General features: G+C 41.4%; 1 protein-coding gene across 4 annotated transcripts in view; it reads left to right on the top strand.

Annotated features, from left to right (window-relative positions):
- Positions 1-14,245, top strand: part of MSH1 (MUTL protein homolog 1) — a 512,649-nt gene that overhangs the window by 405,893 nt on the left and 92,511 nt on the right. For 3 of the 4 annotated variants that reach the window (XM_089392823.1, XM_089392822.1, XM_089392820.1), the window contains exons 17-18: positions 2,303-2,562; positions 2,937-3,080. In XM_089392823.1, the coding sequence (XP_089248949.1) occupies positions 2,303-2,562; positions 2,937-3,080 (404 nt within the window). The remainder of the gene's footprint in view (positions 1-2,302; positions 2,563-2,936; positions 3,081-14,245) is intronic. The other variant, XM_089392821.1, reaches the window with a different exon arrangement.

Genomic DNA, 14,245 nt, shown 5'->3' on the forward strand with positions numbered 1-14,245 from the left:
TAATCGATCTCTCCTCTGGTTGAAACTAACTACCTTCGTGAGGCTCTATGCAGGCCCTTGTGAGGCTCTATGTAGGCCCTTGTGCAACCTCTTGTGGAATAATTTGACTTCTCTGAACTGCCTCTTTCGTAACTAGAAATCTCCTTCGAAATCTCTGCTACTACTCTGTTGTTGCTACTGCGCCCCTTCTGGCTCGAACTTCTCTCCCTTGCTTGATCTCTGCAACTGAGGAGCTCGATCTACCAAGGGACTTGCTCCACGGGTGTGTCTATCTCCAACCCAATGCCCTGCTCTTATAATCTCTCATTGGTGAATCAACGACCATGACTAGATCCCCATCAATGGCTAAGATCATCTCAAACTCAATCTGTGTGAGTTTCTAGACCATTCTAACCTTTCTCAATTAATTGTTGTTGATTAATCACTTTTCCTAAGTTAGAGTTAGGAAATATTTAATTATTGATCAATTAACTTAATTGAGCTATCTCTGGGTGTTTTGTTCTGGAACTTTTTCTGGGTTATGTAGATCTTGTGTTTCTTAGCCTCTTTGACCAAAGTCAAGACTAGAACACCTGTTCGATGCTACAAAATCTAACAATTCTGAGTGAAATCTCTACAATAAACCTCAATGGAGGTCTTGGAATAGACTCCCCCAAGCCTCACTAGGTAGACACTTGAAGTTCTTCGAAATGAGGTTGAGTTTTGCATGAAACTCTTGAGCTAAACAACTCTGCTCCTCTTCTGCTGAACAACTTCCAAGAGAGAGTTCGATCTCCAGAAAATAGATGGACAAAAAGATGCAAAAATGGAGCCTCCATATGATATTTACAAATGCTAATCCCTTTCTCCTTGGTGGGTTCCTTTCGCCACAAGTTCGAACTCCCTTCTTTCCCCCTCTTTCTCTAGTGTGAATTTCTCATTGGGGTGTCGAATACCCCTTTTTGAATGGCCCCCACATTCCACTTACAAAATGATTTTATATTCTCTAATGTTTATTTCTCCTTTTTCGCCAAAAATAAAGTAAGTGGTTCCTTAACCCACTTTTCCTAAGTTTTAAAAGCCAAAATATTTTATAACACCAAAATTGCAAAAATGGAGATTTCACTTAACGAAATTATGTATTGGGGACATGCGAGAATTAGTTAAAGTTTCAGGAGACTAGTTTCCAAGGTGGTGATCCCATAACAGAAGGATTCTTTTCTAAGAACATTGGTGGGAACCATAATGAAGATATTGGAGTTGCAATTTTCCCTGATTAGGATGAAGTCAACGCAGTTATTTCTATTTTTATTTTATTTTTAATGATAACGAAGCTTTCTTTTGCAGAAGTGTATTTCAGTATCTGAAACCAATGAATCAGCTTTTGACTTGATACAATTCTTTGATACAGCCATTACGACCTTCAATAGCATTGTTCTGATACAATGTTGAACAAAATATGGAGAATATACGGAGACATGGAAACCGAGACATCTTATCATCTCATTGTGCATTAAAATTGTCATTCAAATATGTTTTATAGATATCGAGAAAATTCTGTTATTCTTCATAGGTACTGCTCACGTTATCTCTGTATTACAACAATGTTTTAATGGATATTTTGTTCATACTGCATTTTCTCTGGCATATAACCTTTTATATTATAATTTCATAACATTACAATATCACTTTATAATATATATGATCAGCCCTAGAATAATTAAACATTAAATGTCTAACAATATAGTCATGTAACTACATACAATCAGAAGTTCAAACATGCCGTGATCACATGCATTGCCTCCTAAGTAACTAGCGTGATGTGCTATACTAAAATGTGTCCATTTACCATGTTGTGAGTCTTTTAATTTGTTTCTAATTCGTTACATAAGATATATTTTGCTGTACATATTATTTTTTAAATTGCCAGATAGAATCCACACCTTTTCCCAATATTTCACCTATTTCTGAATCTATGCAAGTATGAAGCTGTAGGAAAATGATTCTTCCATGTTCATCAGAAAATGTGGTACTTAACGCTAAAATATGTAGTTACTGTTCGTGTACTTATTGTAGTACCAGTTTTAATTATTCAATTTGTATCGAAGATGGTGGCAGAAAATAATTTTTGGGGTTGTAGAAAAATAGCACATTTAATGAAAAGGGTTGGATGGTCTATCATCCTTATTCTAGCCTGGGGATCAGGAGTATTTTCCATGGGGAATAACATTTTTGACGTGCTGCATGGTTTGTATTTTAACAACGATTTTCTGACTTAATAAATATCAACTATGTGGTAACATTACTCTTGTTTCCTGTTCAGGTGGGTGAAGATTTTCTTCCTATTGTCTTAAGAGTTAGAGCTGTTTCTAGCCTTCCAGGTGGTGGTCCCAAGGGGGCAATATCCTATGCCAAAGAGTATGCAGCCATATGGTTTAAAGGAAAGCATTTTACTCCTGCTGTATGGGCTAACACTCCTGGTGAAGAGCAAATAAAAAACCTGATGCCTGCTATAGATGCCAAAGGGAGGAAAGTTGGAGTGGAATGGAATACAACCAAAAAGGTGGAAGAGGCACTAAACAGGTAAGATGAATGTAACAATATAGATTTATATGTTTTTTGAGCAATGAATTGTTGTTCGACATTGACATCTACCTAGGAACTCCTTTTTAACTTGTGAACAATGATGCCTGGATTGGTTCCGTCATGGATATATATTTTTGAACGGTAAATACTGCTTTGGCAGAGTAATTATGTGGCTCTGTTTAAATATGTTTGTAAGTTCCATCTGAACTAAAATCAGGTCCTTAATCATGGAATTCTTTAAGTAGTATACGTACTAGCATGTTACCAAAAGTGTGAAATAAAAGATTCTTCCAACTTGTTTTGGCAAAGGTAGTTGTATGCATGGATACAAATTATTAGAATAACAAAGATACATTGGCACATCCTTTCAGGTACCATGAAGCAGTTGTACAAGCAAAATCAAAGATTACAGACATTTTGAGGGAACTTGCAGCACAGTTGCAGTTAAAGATGAATACTATTATCTTCTTATCTGTATTATCTGTCATAACAAAGACACTGTTCTCTCATGTGAGGTTAATCATTCGCCTTATCCACTGGATGTCTTCTTCTATCTTGACATTTTAAATGTGCCATATTTATTTTCCTTTGTTCATAAAAGCTGGGAAACCAAGAGTAGCACAGCTTTCCAATATCTCTTCTTGCATGGTTTCTTGCCAAGTACATCCATTATTTAAAATGAGTATCAGAAAAGTCATGTTAAGAGTTCCTATGAGAGCCGTTATCTCTCCTTTTATAGATTGTGGAAGTTTGTCCACATTTAGCATTTAGACGTGTGCTGTTAGTCAGTCTTTAAATGTAAAGCCTTATCGTGATGAATAGGAATTAATTTGTAACATGTAAACATGGACTATTTGTCATGCTTTTCATTTGGCTTTGGTTGTCTATGGAGCAGTTTATTCATTTTTTGACTGGTGGCAAGTATATATTGAACAGCAGTAGGCATGCTTTTAAACTTATAATGACCCTCATAGGTACCTTCTTTGGAGTGTTGTCTTCTCATTTATAAATTTGATAATAACTTGAGAATTGATTCAGTATTTCAAGGACTTTATCCCCAACAATGGCACCAAAATGTTACAACCCCTACTAAAGTTAATGTTACAACCCCTACTAAAGTTAATGTTACAACCCCTAAATCCATGAGGTACAACTCAAGGGGCTAAGATGGCCTTTGTTACCCACCAAAAGTGGTTAATTCCTAGAAGAAAGTTTTCTCCCCATTGGTCAGTGAGCTAGACAGCAGCCCTATCATGATCCACATATAGCTTTACTTCAAAGCTCTCCACCTATGCTCCACTCCGTGCTCTCTCCCATCTAGCATACCTCTTGAAGGAAGGTGTGTCATCTATCAAAAGCTACACTTACCATTTCTTTAGTGATGTGCTTCCATTTAATGTTTGAAGGAAGGTGTGTCATCTATCAAAAGCTACACTTACCATTTCTTTAGTGATGTGCTTTCATTTAATGTTTGGGTCATATTATTATGGATCACACACCAAGCAGGATGATTGACCACTCTTGATTGTACCCTTGTTCCCATCCTTCACTTGGGAGATTATTTTTTGTCTCTACTCTAGCATGACCTCCCTTGAGGACCTTTTCTTCCACTATTAGGGAAGGAACTAATAGGAGGTGTAGCTTGATATAGCATTCCCACGGTAATCCATACTTACCACCTTTCATCCTCATATTCACTTCCCTTCTTTGAGTTGATTACCCTTGGTCATTGGGATTGGTACCTCGAAGTTAAGGCTCTGAAACTTTTCCCTTAAAAGGTTGATGCAATTGAAAGAAAGATAAAAACATATGAAGCCACAAATGAAAGAATATGAAAAATGAAAATGATGGTTGGGACATATAATAAGCATGTGGGCAAAATCCTCGCATGCACTCTACCCCCCTCATTAGCGATCATCTAGTTCCCAAGTATTTCATGCTTTATATAAAGAACTTATGAATGTCTCAACCTCCATGAGCAATAAACTGTGATGTCTTAAGAGGTGTTTGAAAAGAATAAAGCAAGTAAGGTCATCCAAGTTATGCAAGAAAGATAGACATCATTAAAGAAAAAGGTGCAGGGGTAACTCACGCCCTCATGATTGCTCCATCTTATATCATTACACTGAAGGTTTTGGACATCTTTCAGCTAGTACCATGGCTATGACCATATTCCTTGAAGTATTTCCCATTCCATGAACATAATGTAATATAGGTTTGCTAAAATATGCTAATACAACCCAACTAAATTTTACAATTTTCTTTGACACATTTCATCAAACTGCCCTAGAACTATAACTTGGCCTCCAAATTTTTTATTTTTGGTAGCATCAGATGTGCTCTAGCCATGAAAATTGGTGGAGAGGCTAAGGCACATGAGATCTCCAAGACCCAAAAATCGGTTGGGGAAATTCCACCCAGATGGAGAGATATTAAAATAATGAATATTTTTAATGGGGTTCCTAAGTCTAAACTTAGGAAAATTATAATATTAATGTGTATTAATAGAATATGGGTGAGAAAGTTCTAAATAATGAGGATCAAGCCAAAACTAATCTTAGCAATTGATTAGGGATTTAATCTCGGTCATTGAATCGTCAACAAGAAAAAGTATAAGAGGAGGCTTGAGGGTCAGTTGGAGATACACAAATAATCTTGACAGATTAGTTAGTTCGATTCTCTGGGGCGTGGTTTGCTGAGAAAATCTAACAAGTGATCAGTTGCAGTGAGGGGCAGCTCGACAGGAGGACCTTGGAGGGCTGACGTAGAGGCGGAAAGGGTTGACGCAGAGGCTGAGGGGGCCAGTGCAGAGGACGCAGAGGACCAAGAGGGTGACGCAGAGGGCTTCAGAGGCTGCGATGAGGTGATTCAGTGGGATACACTGAGAGCTGATTGGATGACACAACGCTAGAGAGGGTAACACAGTCCCTAAGGGGGTGACATAGTTCCAGAGAGTGCGTGGAGCAGCTTTCACTGTCCAGCACAAGGAATAGACGGAGTCACTATGGGATCGTTCATCCGGTATTTGATCAACCGGAATATCTGTCTTCGGGTAGAGGTATTGCTGCCAAGGAAATTCTTTGAAGGGTGAGCCATTTCTGGCACCCTAGTTGTATTCAGAATTTGCTTAATAATAAAACCCTCTATACGCTGCACCGGTTTTCCTGCATTGGGTTTTTCCAGGGACGATTGTCCAAAAATAACGGTGTCCCTTGTGTTGTCTCAGTTTATTTCAATTGCTGATTTGTATATTTGTGAAGGCCACTATTGTGTTTATTTCGATGTTTATATGATTAAATAACTTGTTAATGTAAAGAACAAGTAGGAGATAATAAACCAGAAATAGCAATAGGGATTTCTGATGTGTTAAATTCAGAAATTTTCACACAAATGATAGACTCAACCTCGAGAAATCAACCTCTCTAGATAAATAACTTGAACTCTCAGTGAACTCGGCCCATATAGAAGATGATCTCGACCTCAAGTGAATTCGACCCCTTCAGAAAGTGAACTTAGCCTCTGATGAATTCGACGCTCTAAAGGAAAAATAGGTCTCTTAGAAATTTGACCCTTATGCAATAATGAATTCGTCCTCCTTAAGGAATTTGGCCTCAACAACTTCCTGCAATACAAACTCAGCCTCCAAATGATGAATTTGACATTCAACAACAAACACTGAACTTGCAAATCTTTGAATGCAAATGGATGACCTGATGTGATGTCCCCTCATAGTCAACTGGGGTGGCACTCTAGGTCCACCAAAATCATCTAAAGAGCCAACTAGGGTGGCACTCTAAGTCCATTGAAATTAGCTAGAGGATTTCTCTTCAAACCCTCGAGCCAAACTCGCTTGAGCCAGAACAATACTAACTAGGGTGGCACTCTAAGTCCTCTGAAATTAGCTAGAGGATTTCTCTTCAAATCCTCGAACCAAGCTCGCTTAAGCCAAAACAATTCTCTAGAAATAATAAACCAATTCGAATGCCTGAGAAATGATCTCCTCTCTCATTTTATAGACTTGTTGGAACTTTCTCCGATCTTCTAAAAACACCTTTATTATTATTTTTCGTTGAGAAGGTCACTAAGTGGAATTTCTTATTTCTCCAAATGACTTTTTATCCTTTTTTTATTAATATTTTTTCCCTTTTATTTAAATAAAGTAGATTTAGGCAAAACTCCTTTGCCCCCTTAACAATTTCCCCTTTTTATAGCCTAAAGGAGATGATTTAGGTTAGTAGGAAGATATTTTCATGCTCAAGTGATTGGGGACATTGCAGTTCTCCCCACTCAAGATTGCTTGTCCTCAAGCAAGTGTAATCCTAGATGCTGAAGCATATGTTCCCCTTCCCATGTTGTGTCCTCCATAGGTAGATCCTTCCATCGAACAAGATATTCCCTTATGACCCTGCCTTCCAATTTCTTCTCCCTCACCTCTAGTATCTTCTTCGAAATCAAGATTAACTATCCTTCCTTGTCCAATGAAGATAACTCAGGTGAAGATACGACCCCTTGCCCCAATGCTTTCTTCAAACAAAACACATGGAAGACATTATGGATCTTGCTCCCTTCTGGAAGTTCGAACTCATAAACTACTTTTCCCACTCTTCTAATGACTCTGTATGTCCCATAGAATCATGGCTTCAATTTGTTGGCCCCTTTTTGTTTTAGGGTGGACTGTCTATAAGGCTGCATACATAAGTATTTTTGATTTGGGGTAGCATCGGATGTGCTCTAGCCATGAAAATTGGTGGAGAGACTAAAGCACATGAGATTTCCAGGACCCATAAATGGTTTGGGGAAATTCTACTTGGTGAAGGAGATATCAAAATAATTAATATTTTAATGGGTTCCTAAGTCTAAACTTAGGAAAATAAAAATATTAATGGGTATTAATATAAAACTGGGTTAGAAGGTTCTAAATGACATGGATCAAGCCAAATCTAATCTTAGCCATTGATTAGAGATGTAATCTCGGCTGTTGAAGACTCAACAGAAAAAGTATAAGAGGAGGCTTGAGGGTCAGTTGGAGATACACTAGATTGATCAGTCAGTTCGATTTTCTAGAGCGGGGTTTTCTAAGAGAAATTGAACTAGTGATCAAAATTGCAGTGAGGGGCAGTGAGTGCATAGCAGAGAGGCAGAGATAGTGCCAAAAGACCAGCGTAGAGGCAGAGAGGCAGACGCAGAGCTAGTAGGAGCCACGCAGAGGCCAACAGTGACTGCGCAGAGGGCGATAGGGCTTGCATGAGTGACAGAGAGGTTGCAGAAGTGATGTAGAGGGCCAGAGAGGCTGCGCAATGCACCAGGAGGCTGACGCAGAGGGTTCTAGGCTGATGCGGAGACCAAGAGGGATGACGCTGAGCCTCAGAGAGGTGCTTGAGAGGGTTTCGTGGAGCAGACTTTCAGAATATCTACTTCTAAAGAGAGGTATTACTGCCAGATTGATTTCTCTATCGGGTGAGCCAGTTTGGTGCCGAGTTGTACTCAAGAAAAGATGCTTAATAATAAAACCCTTAGAACTGCTGCATCGATTTTCCCAAGTTGGGTTTTTTAGGGGACGTTTTTCCAAAAATAATGGTGTCCTTTGTGTGTTTGTCTATTTCTTTCAGTTGATGATCTATAGATGGTTGAGACTACATTTGTGTTTATTTAAGTATTTATATGGTTAAATAACTTGTTCAGTAATTAAACAAGTAGGTGAAATAAACCAGATAGTGCAGGGAAATTTCTAACGGGTTAGACCTAGAAATTTCGATATGGTATCAAAGCATTGCAAATCACAGGTGAGCTGAAGGCACCAACTGAATCGAAGAATTTGCTGCAGAAACAACTGTCTCGAGCGACAGAAAATGTTCCTAATCAGAAAGCAGCATAGACGGGGTGATGCAGAGGGCCTGCGTCATTAGTTCGAGCCAGAGAAAGGGCCATCACAGAAGCAGTGAGAGGTAGAAGAGGCTCATGAAGAGCCACGTCATCCTGCTCAGCCAAGTAGGAGTGACGCAGTTGGCTAGTGGAGTGTGAAGCTGGTGGGGTGTTGTTGCTGTTGAGGCAGAACAGTACCTAACGAGACAGAACCAAGGTAGAAAGGAGTCACTACCTAGGCGGATTTCTAGCCAAGAAATCCAGATTAGTGTTGCAGGAGCAAAGGAGATTGGAGAGGTACGATTTGACTGTTGGCAAAAGGATTTCTAGGAGGGAAATTGAGACTCAGAGGGAGTCTAGAAGAGAACTTCCAGGAGGGAAGTAGAGACTCAGAGGGAGTCGAAGAGAAGAGCGGAGATGGCAATGAATGGATTGAGATATCAGGACAGGTTGGACGGGGCGTCCAACTTTGTCATCTAGAATGCTAAGATCCTGTCTGTTTTGGATAGACATCTCATCAAGGCCTTCGCCTTGAGAACCGTGGCTATCCCAGTTGACCCAGCTGATAATGAAAGTTATGCGGATGCAATGGCCAAGGCAAAGTGCATAATCCTTGATGGGGTCAAGGATCATGTAGTTCAACATATTGCCGAGAAGAATACGACAAAGGAGATGTGGGATACTTTGAAGACATTGTATCAAGGCACTTCTGTGCAGAGGAAGATGCTATTGGAGAATCAGTTGTGGTCGTACCAAATGCAGAAGGGAGAGCAAATAGATCACTTCCTCAGCAGGTTGCAAGAGATTCAAGACCAACTAACTTCCATAGGGGACACGCCGGATCAAGAGTTAATGGTGAGGACTGCCCTGAACGTGGTCTTCAAGGAGTGGGAGACATTCGTTCAAAGCATTTTTGGCAAAGCGAATCTTCTAGATTGGGAAGAACTGTGGGCAGTTCGTCGCCAAGAAGAGATCAGACAACTGACCAAGGCGGGAAGTAGTGGCAAAGGAGCCTGGGTCAAGAAAGAGGAGGAAGAGGATGCAGCTCTGGCATCTGCGGGGCAACAAGGGAAGAGGAAGAAAAAGGACCTCTCCAAGATAAAGTGCTTCAACTGTGGGGAGCTAGGCCATTATGCAACCCAGTGTCCTAGGAAGAAGAATAAGGGAGAGGCGTCTGACTCCAAGGCAACGCCAGCTAAGGCGGAGAAGGAGGTAGAGGATGATGACGATTGTGCCATGAGTGCTCATGTACCTCTAGAGAAGAGGTGGGGAGACATCGAGCTATAGTCAGGAGGACTACAGAAGATGTGGGGCAGGATCCTTGAGGTACCCAAACTCTTGGATCATATTCGGCTACGGAGCCCCGAAGTGACAGTAGCAGGATGGCGGATGTCGGTAGAAGCGGATGCAGATGGAGCGGAGAACAATGCTAGAGTGCAGTAGTCCTTGACAGTGCAGAGAGGGTTGTAGCAGTGCGAGAGGAACAAAGGAGGTTGTAGTAGTGCACAAAGGCACAAAGGTGTTTGCAGCAGCGCGAGGGAGCACAGGATAACAGTAGAGAGAGAGAGCTTCAGCATTAGGAGGGTTTCTAGCCTGACAAGGATGTCAATAGTTGGGTAGATCAGTTACCATCATCTCAGTAACTGAGTTGCAGTGCAGCAGTAGCAGTGGTAGTGCTATGGGCAGCATGATGAGAGGGGCTACAATGCAGCAGTAGCAGTGGTAGTGCTATGGGCAACATGATGAGAGGGGCTGCAGTGCAGCAGTAGCAGTGGTAGTGCTATGGGCAGCATGATGAGAGGGGCTGCAGTGTAGATGCAGTGTTGGGAGAAAGGACCAACAAGAACACAGATGCAGAGGGAGTTGTCATACAGATGTAGAAGTGGCAGTCGCAGACCCATGGGCAATAGTATAGGATGCAGCAGTGTAGAGGATGTTGGGTAGCAAGGCCAAACATCAGCACAAGTAACGGTGTTGGATGATCAGGGGATGCTCAGTGGTGGAGTATTACTAGAGCACATTCCTCGCTAAGAGGGATTGTTGATTTGGGGTAGCATCAGATGTGCTTTAGCCATAAAAATTGGTGGAGGGGCTAAAGCACATGAGATCTCCAAGACCCAGAAATGGTTTGGGGAAATTCTACCCGGTGAAGGAGATGTTAAAATAATTAATATTTTTAATGGGTTCTTAAATCTAAACTTAGGAAAATAAAAATATTAATGGGTATTAATATAAAATTGGGTTAGAAGGTTCTAAATGACATGGATCAAGCCAAATCTAATCTTAGCCGTTGATTAGAGATGTAATCGCAGCTGTTGAAGACCCAATAGAAAAAGTATAAGAGGAGGCTTGAGGGTCAGTTGGAGATACACCAGATTGATCTGTCAGTTCGATTTTCTAGAGCGGGGTTTGCTAAGAGAAATCGAACCAGTGATCAGAATTGCAACGAGCCGCAGTGAGTGTGTTGATTTGGGGTAGCATCAGATATGCTCTAGCCATGAAAATTGGTGGAGAGACTAAAGCGCATGAGATCTCCAAGACCCAGAAAGGGTTTGGGTAGATTCTAACCGGTTTGGGAGATATTAAAATAATTAATATTTTTAACGAAGTTCCTAAGTCTAAACTTAGGAAAAATAAAATATTAATGGGTATTAATATAAAACTGGGTTAGAATGTTCCAAAAGTCATGGATCAAGCCAAATCTAATCTTAGCCGTTGATTAGAGATTTAATCTCGACTGTTGATGGACTAACGTGAAAAGTATAAGAGGAGGCTTGAGAGTCAGTTGGAGAACACATTAGTGTGATCAGTGATTCGATTTTCTAGAGCGGGGTTTGCTAAGAGAAATCGAATCAATGATCAGCAACGAGGGGCAGTGAATACATAGCAGAGAGGCAGAGTTAGTACTAGAGAGACAACGCAAAGCCCGGAGAGGTTGACGCAAAGGTAGCTGGGAGCTGTGCAGGGCCAGGAGAGGCCAACGTGGGTGACGTAGAGGGTTTGAGGGATGATGTAGAGGCTTCAGTAGTTGTGCAGAGGCTAGCAGGGCTGACGCATGGCTAAGAGGCAACGATGGGAGGCTTTTCATGGGGCAGACTGGGTGTTGGTGAGCCGGAAAGGGTGACACAGTCCTTATCAAAGTGACATAGAGCAGTGGAAGTTGCAGTTTTCGCTGTGGGATCATCCATCCAATGATTAATCAGTGGGAATATCTATCTCCGAGGATAGGTAGTACTGCCGAGGGCATTCTCTGTTGGGTTAGCCATTTCTGGCACCCTAGTTTTATTATGAAAACTTGTAATATTCCTAATTAGCCATGGCTAATTGGAATATTCGATTTTGTTTATTTTTGTCTTCTATAGTTATTTATGAATAAAAAAAAGTGAGGGAAAGGGGACATGACTCACTTTTAGAATAAAAGTCACTTCCTAGTAGCACAACGTTGTGACTTAAAGGGGAGCCAAGGGGGCCAAAGGGGGACGCAGAGATGTAGCCCACACAGACACTTGGAGGGATTGCGCGGAAGGGAAGAAACACGTGGCAAGAGAGGAATCGCAGTGGAGAAGGTGGGCCTTGAGATTGAGAGAGGCAAAGGCTATAAAGGAGAGAGGAGCCTCCTCATTTTGGCATTCGATTATGTGCATTTGAGCTAGTCACTTCGACTTAGAGCACACTGGTTGTTTAGCTAGTCTGCAGCACTGTTTAGTGCATTGAGTGTCTTCGTTCGGAGATCTCACCCTTAGCCCCAGGGGACTTCGAGTGCCTGCTTGGGCAAGGTATTTCCATCAGCATTTTTGCAGTAGTTTCATCAGCATTTTGGGCAGGAGGATTGAGCATCTTGGAGGACTGCGCAGCACTGAGAGGGATGACGTAGTTCTTTTTGGCAGGAGTTCTGGATTGAGGGTTTGTATCAGGATTTGTGCTGGGAGATTGAGCAGGGGATTAGCCCTTGCATACTGGAGGATTTTGGCAGAGGTTTCAGGCAGATTACTGGAGAGTTTCATTTAGTGGCAGCACAGAGCATTGAGGGACTGCGTAGAACCCCAAGGGGGTGATTTTAAGGGGTCGGCCCTTTCAGAAAGGCTTTCTGGGTTTTTTTGGGTTTCTTGAGTAGAGTCCAATTCCAGAGTTTCAGCCTTTTCTGAGGAGGGTAACAACCCCAAATCCTCATTTGATTTCTAGCAGCAGTAGTAGCACGACAGTTCTCCAGCAGCTGGGACGCAAATTAGAGAGAGGCCATTCCTTTGCTATTATGAGTGTATTTCTTTACTTGCCTTGTGCAAGTCGAGGTGCTATCTTTTTGATCACCTCCTGTACTCATTCTATTGCTCAATATAATAAAATGGCGTAGCATTTCTCTCTGCATTTCTTGAGTATCTGCTTACATTCCACGTTTATATTGTTATATATTGCGCCTCTGTTATTTTTATCATTTTGAGCTTCCCGGTTATCCTTTCATTTGTACGTATTTGGTTGGAGTTACTGGGGTTTTAGAGAATATCCCTGAAATGGGATATTACAAAATTGCATAATAATAAAACCCTCTGAATAGCTGCACTGGTTTTTCCTCATTGGGTTTTTTCGGGGACATTGATCCAAAAATAACGGTGTCACTTTTGTGCTTGATTTCTTTCAGTTGATGATCTGTAGATGTAATTATTGTACTTGTGTTTATTTTCAGTATTTACATGGTAAATAACTTGTTAAGTAATTAAACAAGTAGGTGAAATAAACCAGATAGTACAGGAAGAATTTCTAATGAGTTAAACTTAGAAATTCCAACATGGTATCAAAGGGTGGTTGCATATCACAAGATAACTGAAGGCATCTGCTAGTAGAGCAGTAGTAGCAGATTCAACTGTCCCCAGTGACAGAGCTAATTTATGCAGAAGGCGACAAAGGAAGAAGTGACGCAAAGGAACTGCGTCATCAATCTGGGCGAGAGAAAGGTAGCACAGAGGCTAAGGGAGGCAGAATCAGGCTCACACAGAGACCAAGAGGGTTGACGCAGTTGGCTTACGGAGCTAATTTGCTGGTACCGGTATTGCGAAGAGCTAAGTGGTTCAATCCTTCAGTTGTTAGGGCATAGTGGTTTGTTGGTAGTTTGTGGAGCGAAACTGGTGGGGTACTATGGTCAGAATAGTACCTAACAGGGCAAGACTGAGGTGGAGGGAGTTGCTGCCGAAGCGGATTTCTAGTGAAGGAATTCGAATCAGTGTCAGACGATCGGAGTTGGGCAACTTGACATTGGCAGAAGGATTTCCAGAAGGGAAATCGAGACTCAGAGGGAGTCGAACCGAGAACTTCCAGATGGGAAGTTGAGAGACTCAGCAAGAGTCGAATAGAGGACTTCCAGGAGGGAAGTAGAGAGACTCGGAAGAGTCGAAATAAGAGCAATGAAATGGCCGTGAACGGGTTGAGAGATTAGGATACTATTCTGACTTTGATCATTAGGTCAAAATTAGCCGTTAGCAATATAGCCGTTGGAGTCTCTGCACGCTCTATTTAATCAAGCTAAGCCGGATTGGTTCTTCAACTTGTCCTGACGATGAACCACACTGGTTGGTTCGAAACGCGTCGACAAAAGATTGGTTATGTGATTTTGCCGAAGAGTTTCTAAACAAGATTAGGATAGGCTGAACGAAGCGTCCAACTTTGTGGTTTGGAAGGCCAGGATCTTGTCCATTCTAGACAGAGATCGCATCAAGGACTTCGCCTTGAAAACAATAGCGATCCCAGCGGACCCAATTGAAAAAGAGAAGTACGAGGAGGCAATGGCCAGGGCGAAGTGCATCATTCTTGATGGGGTCAAGGATCA

This window comes from Pinus tabuliformis, chromosome 1_1 (genome assembly GCF_031772625.1).
Source record: "Pinus tabuliformis cultivar Carrire ecotype Pingquan chromosome 1_1, CPIR1, whole genome shotgun sequence".
Lineage (NCBI taxonomy): Eukaryota > Viridiplantae > Streptophyta > Pinopsida > Pinales > Pinaceae > Pinus > Pinus tabuliformis.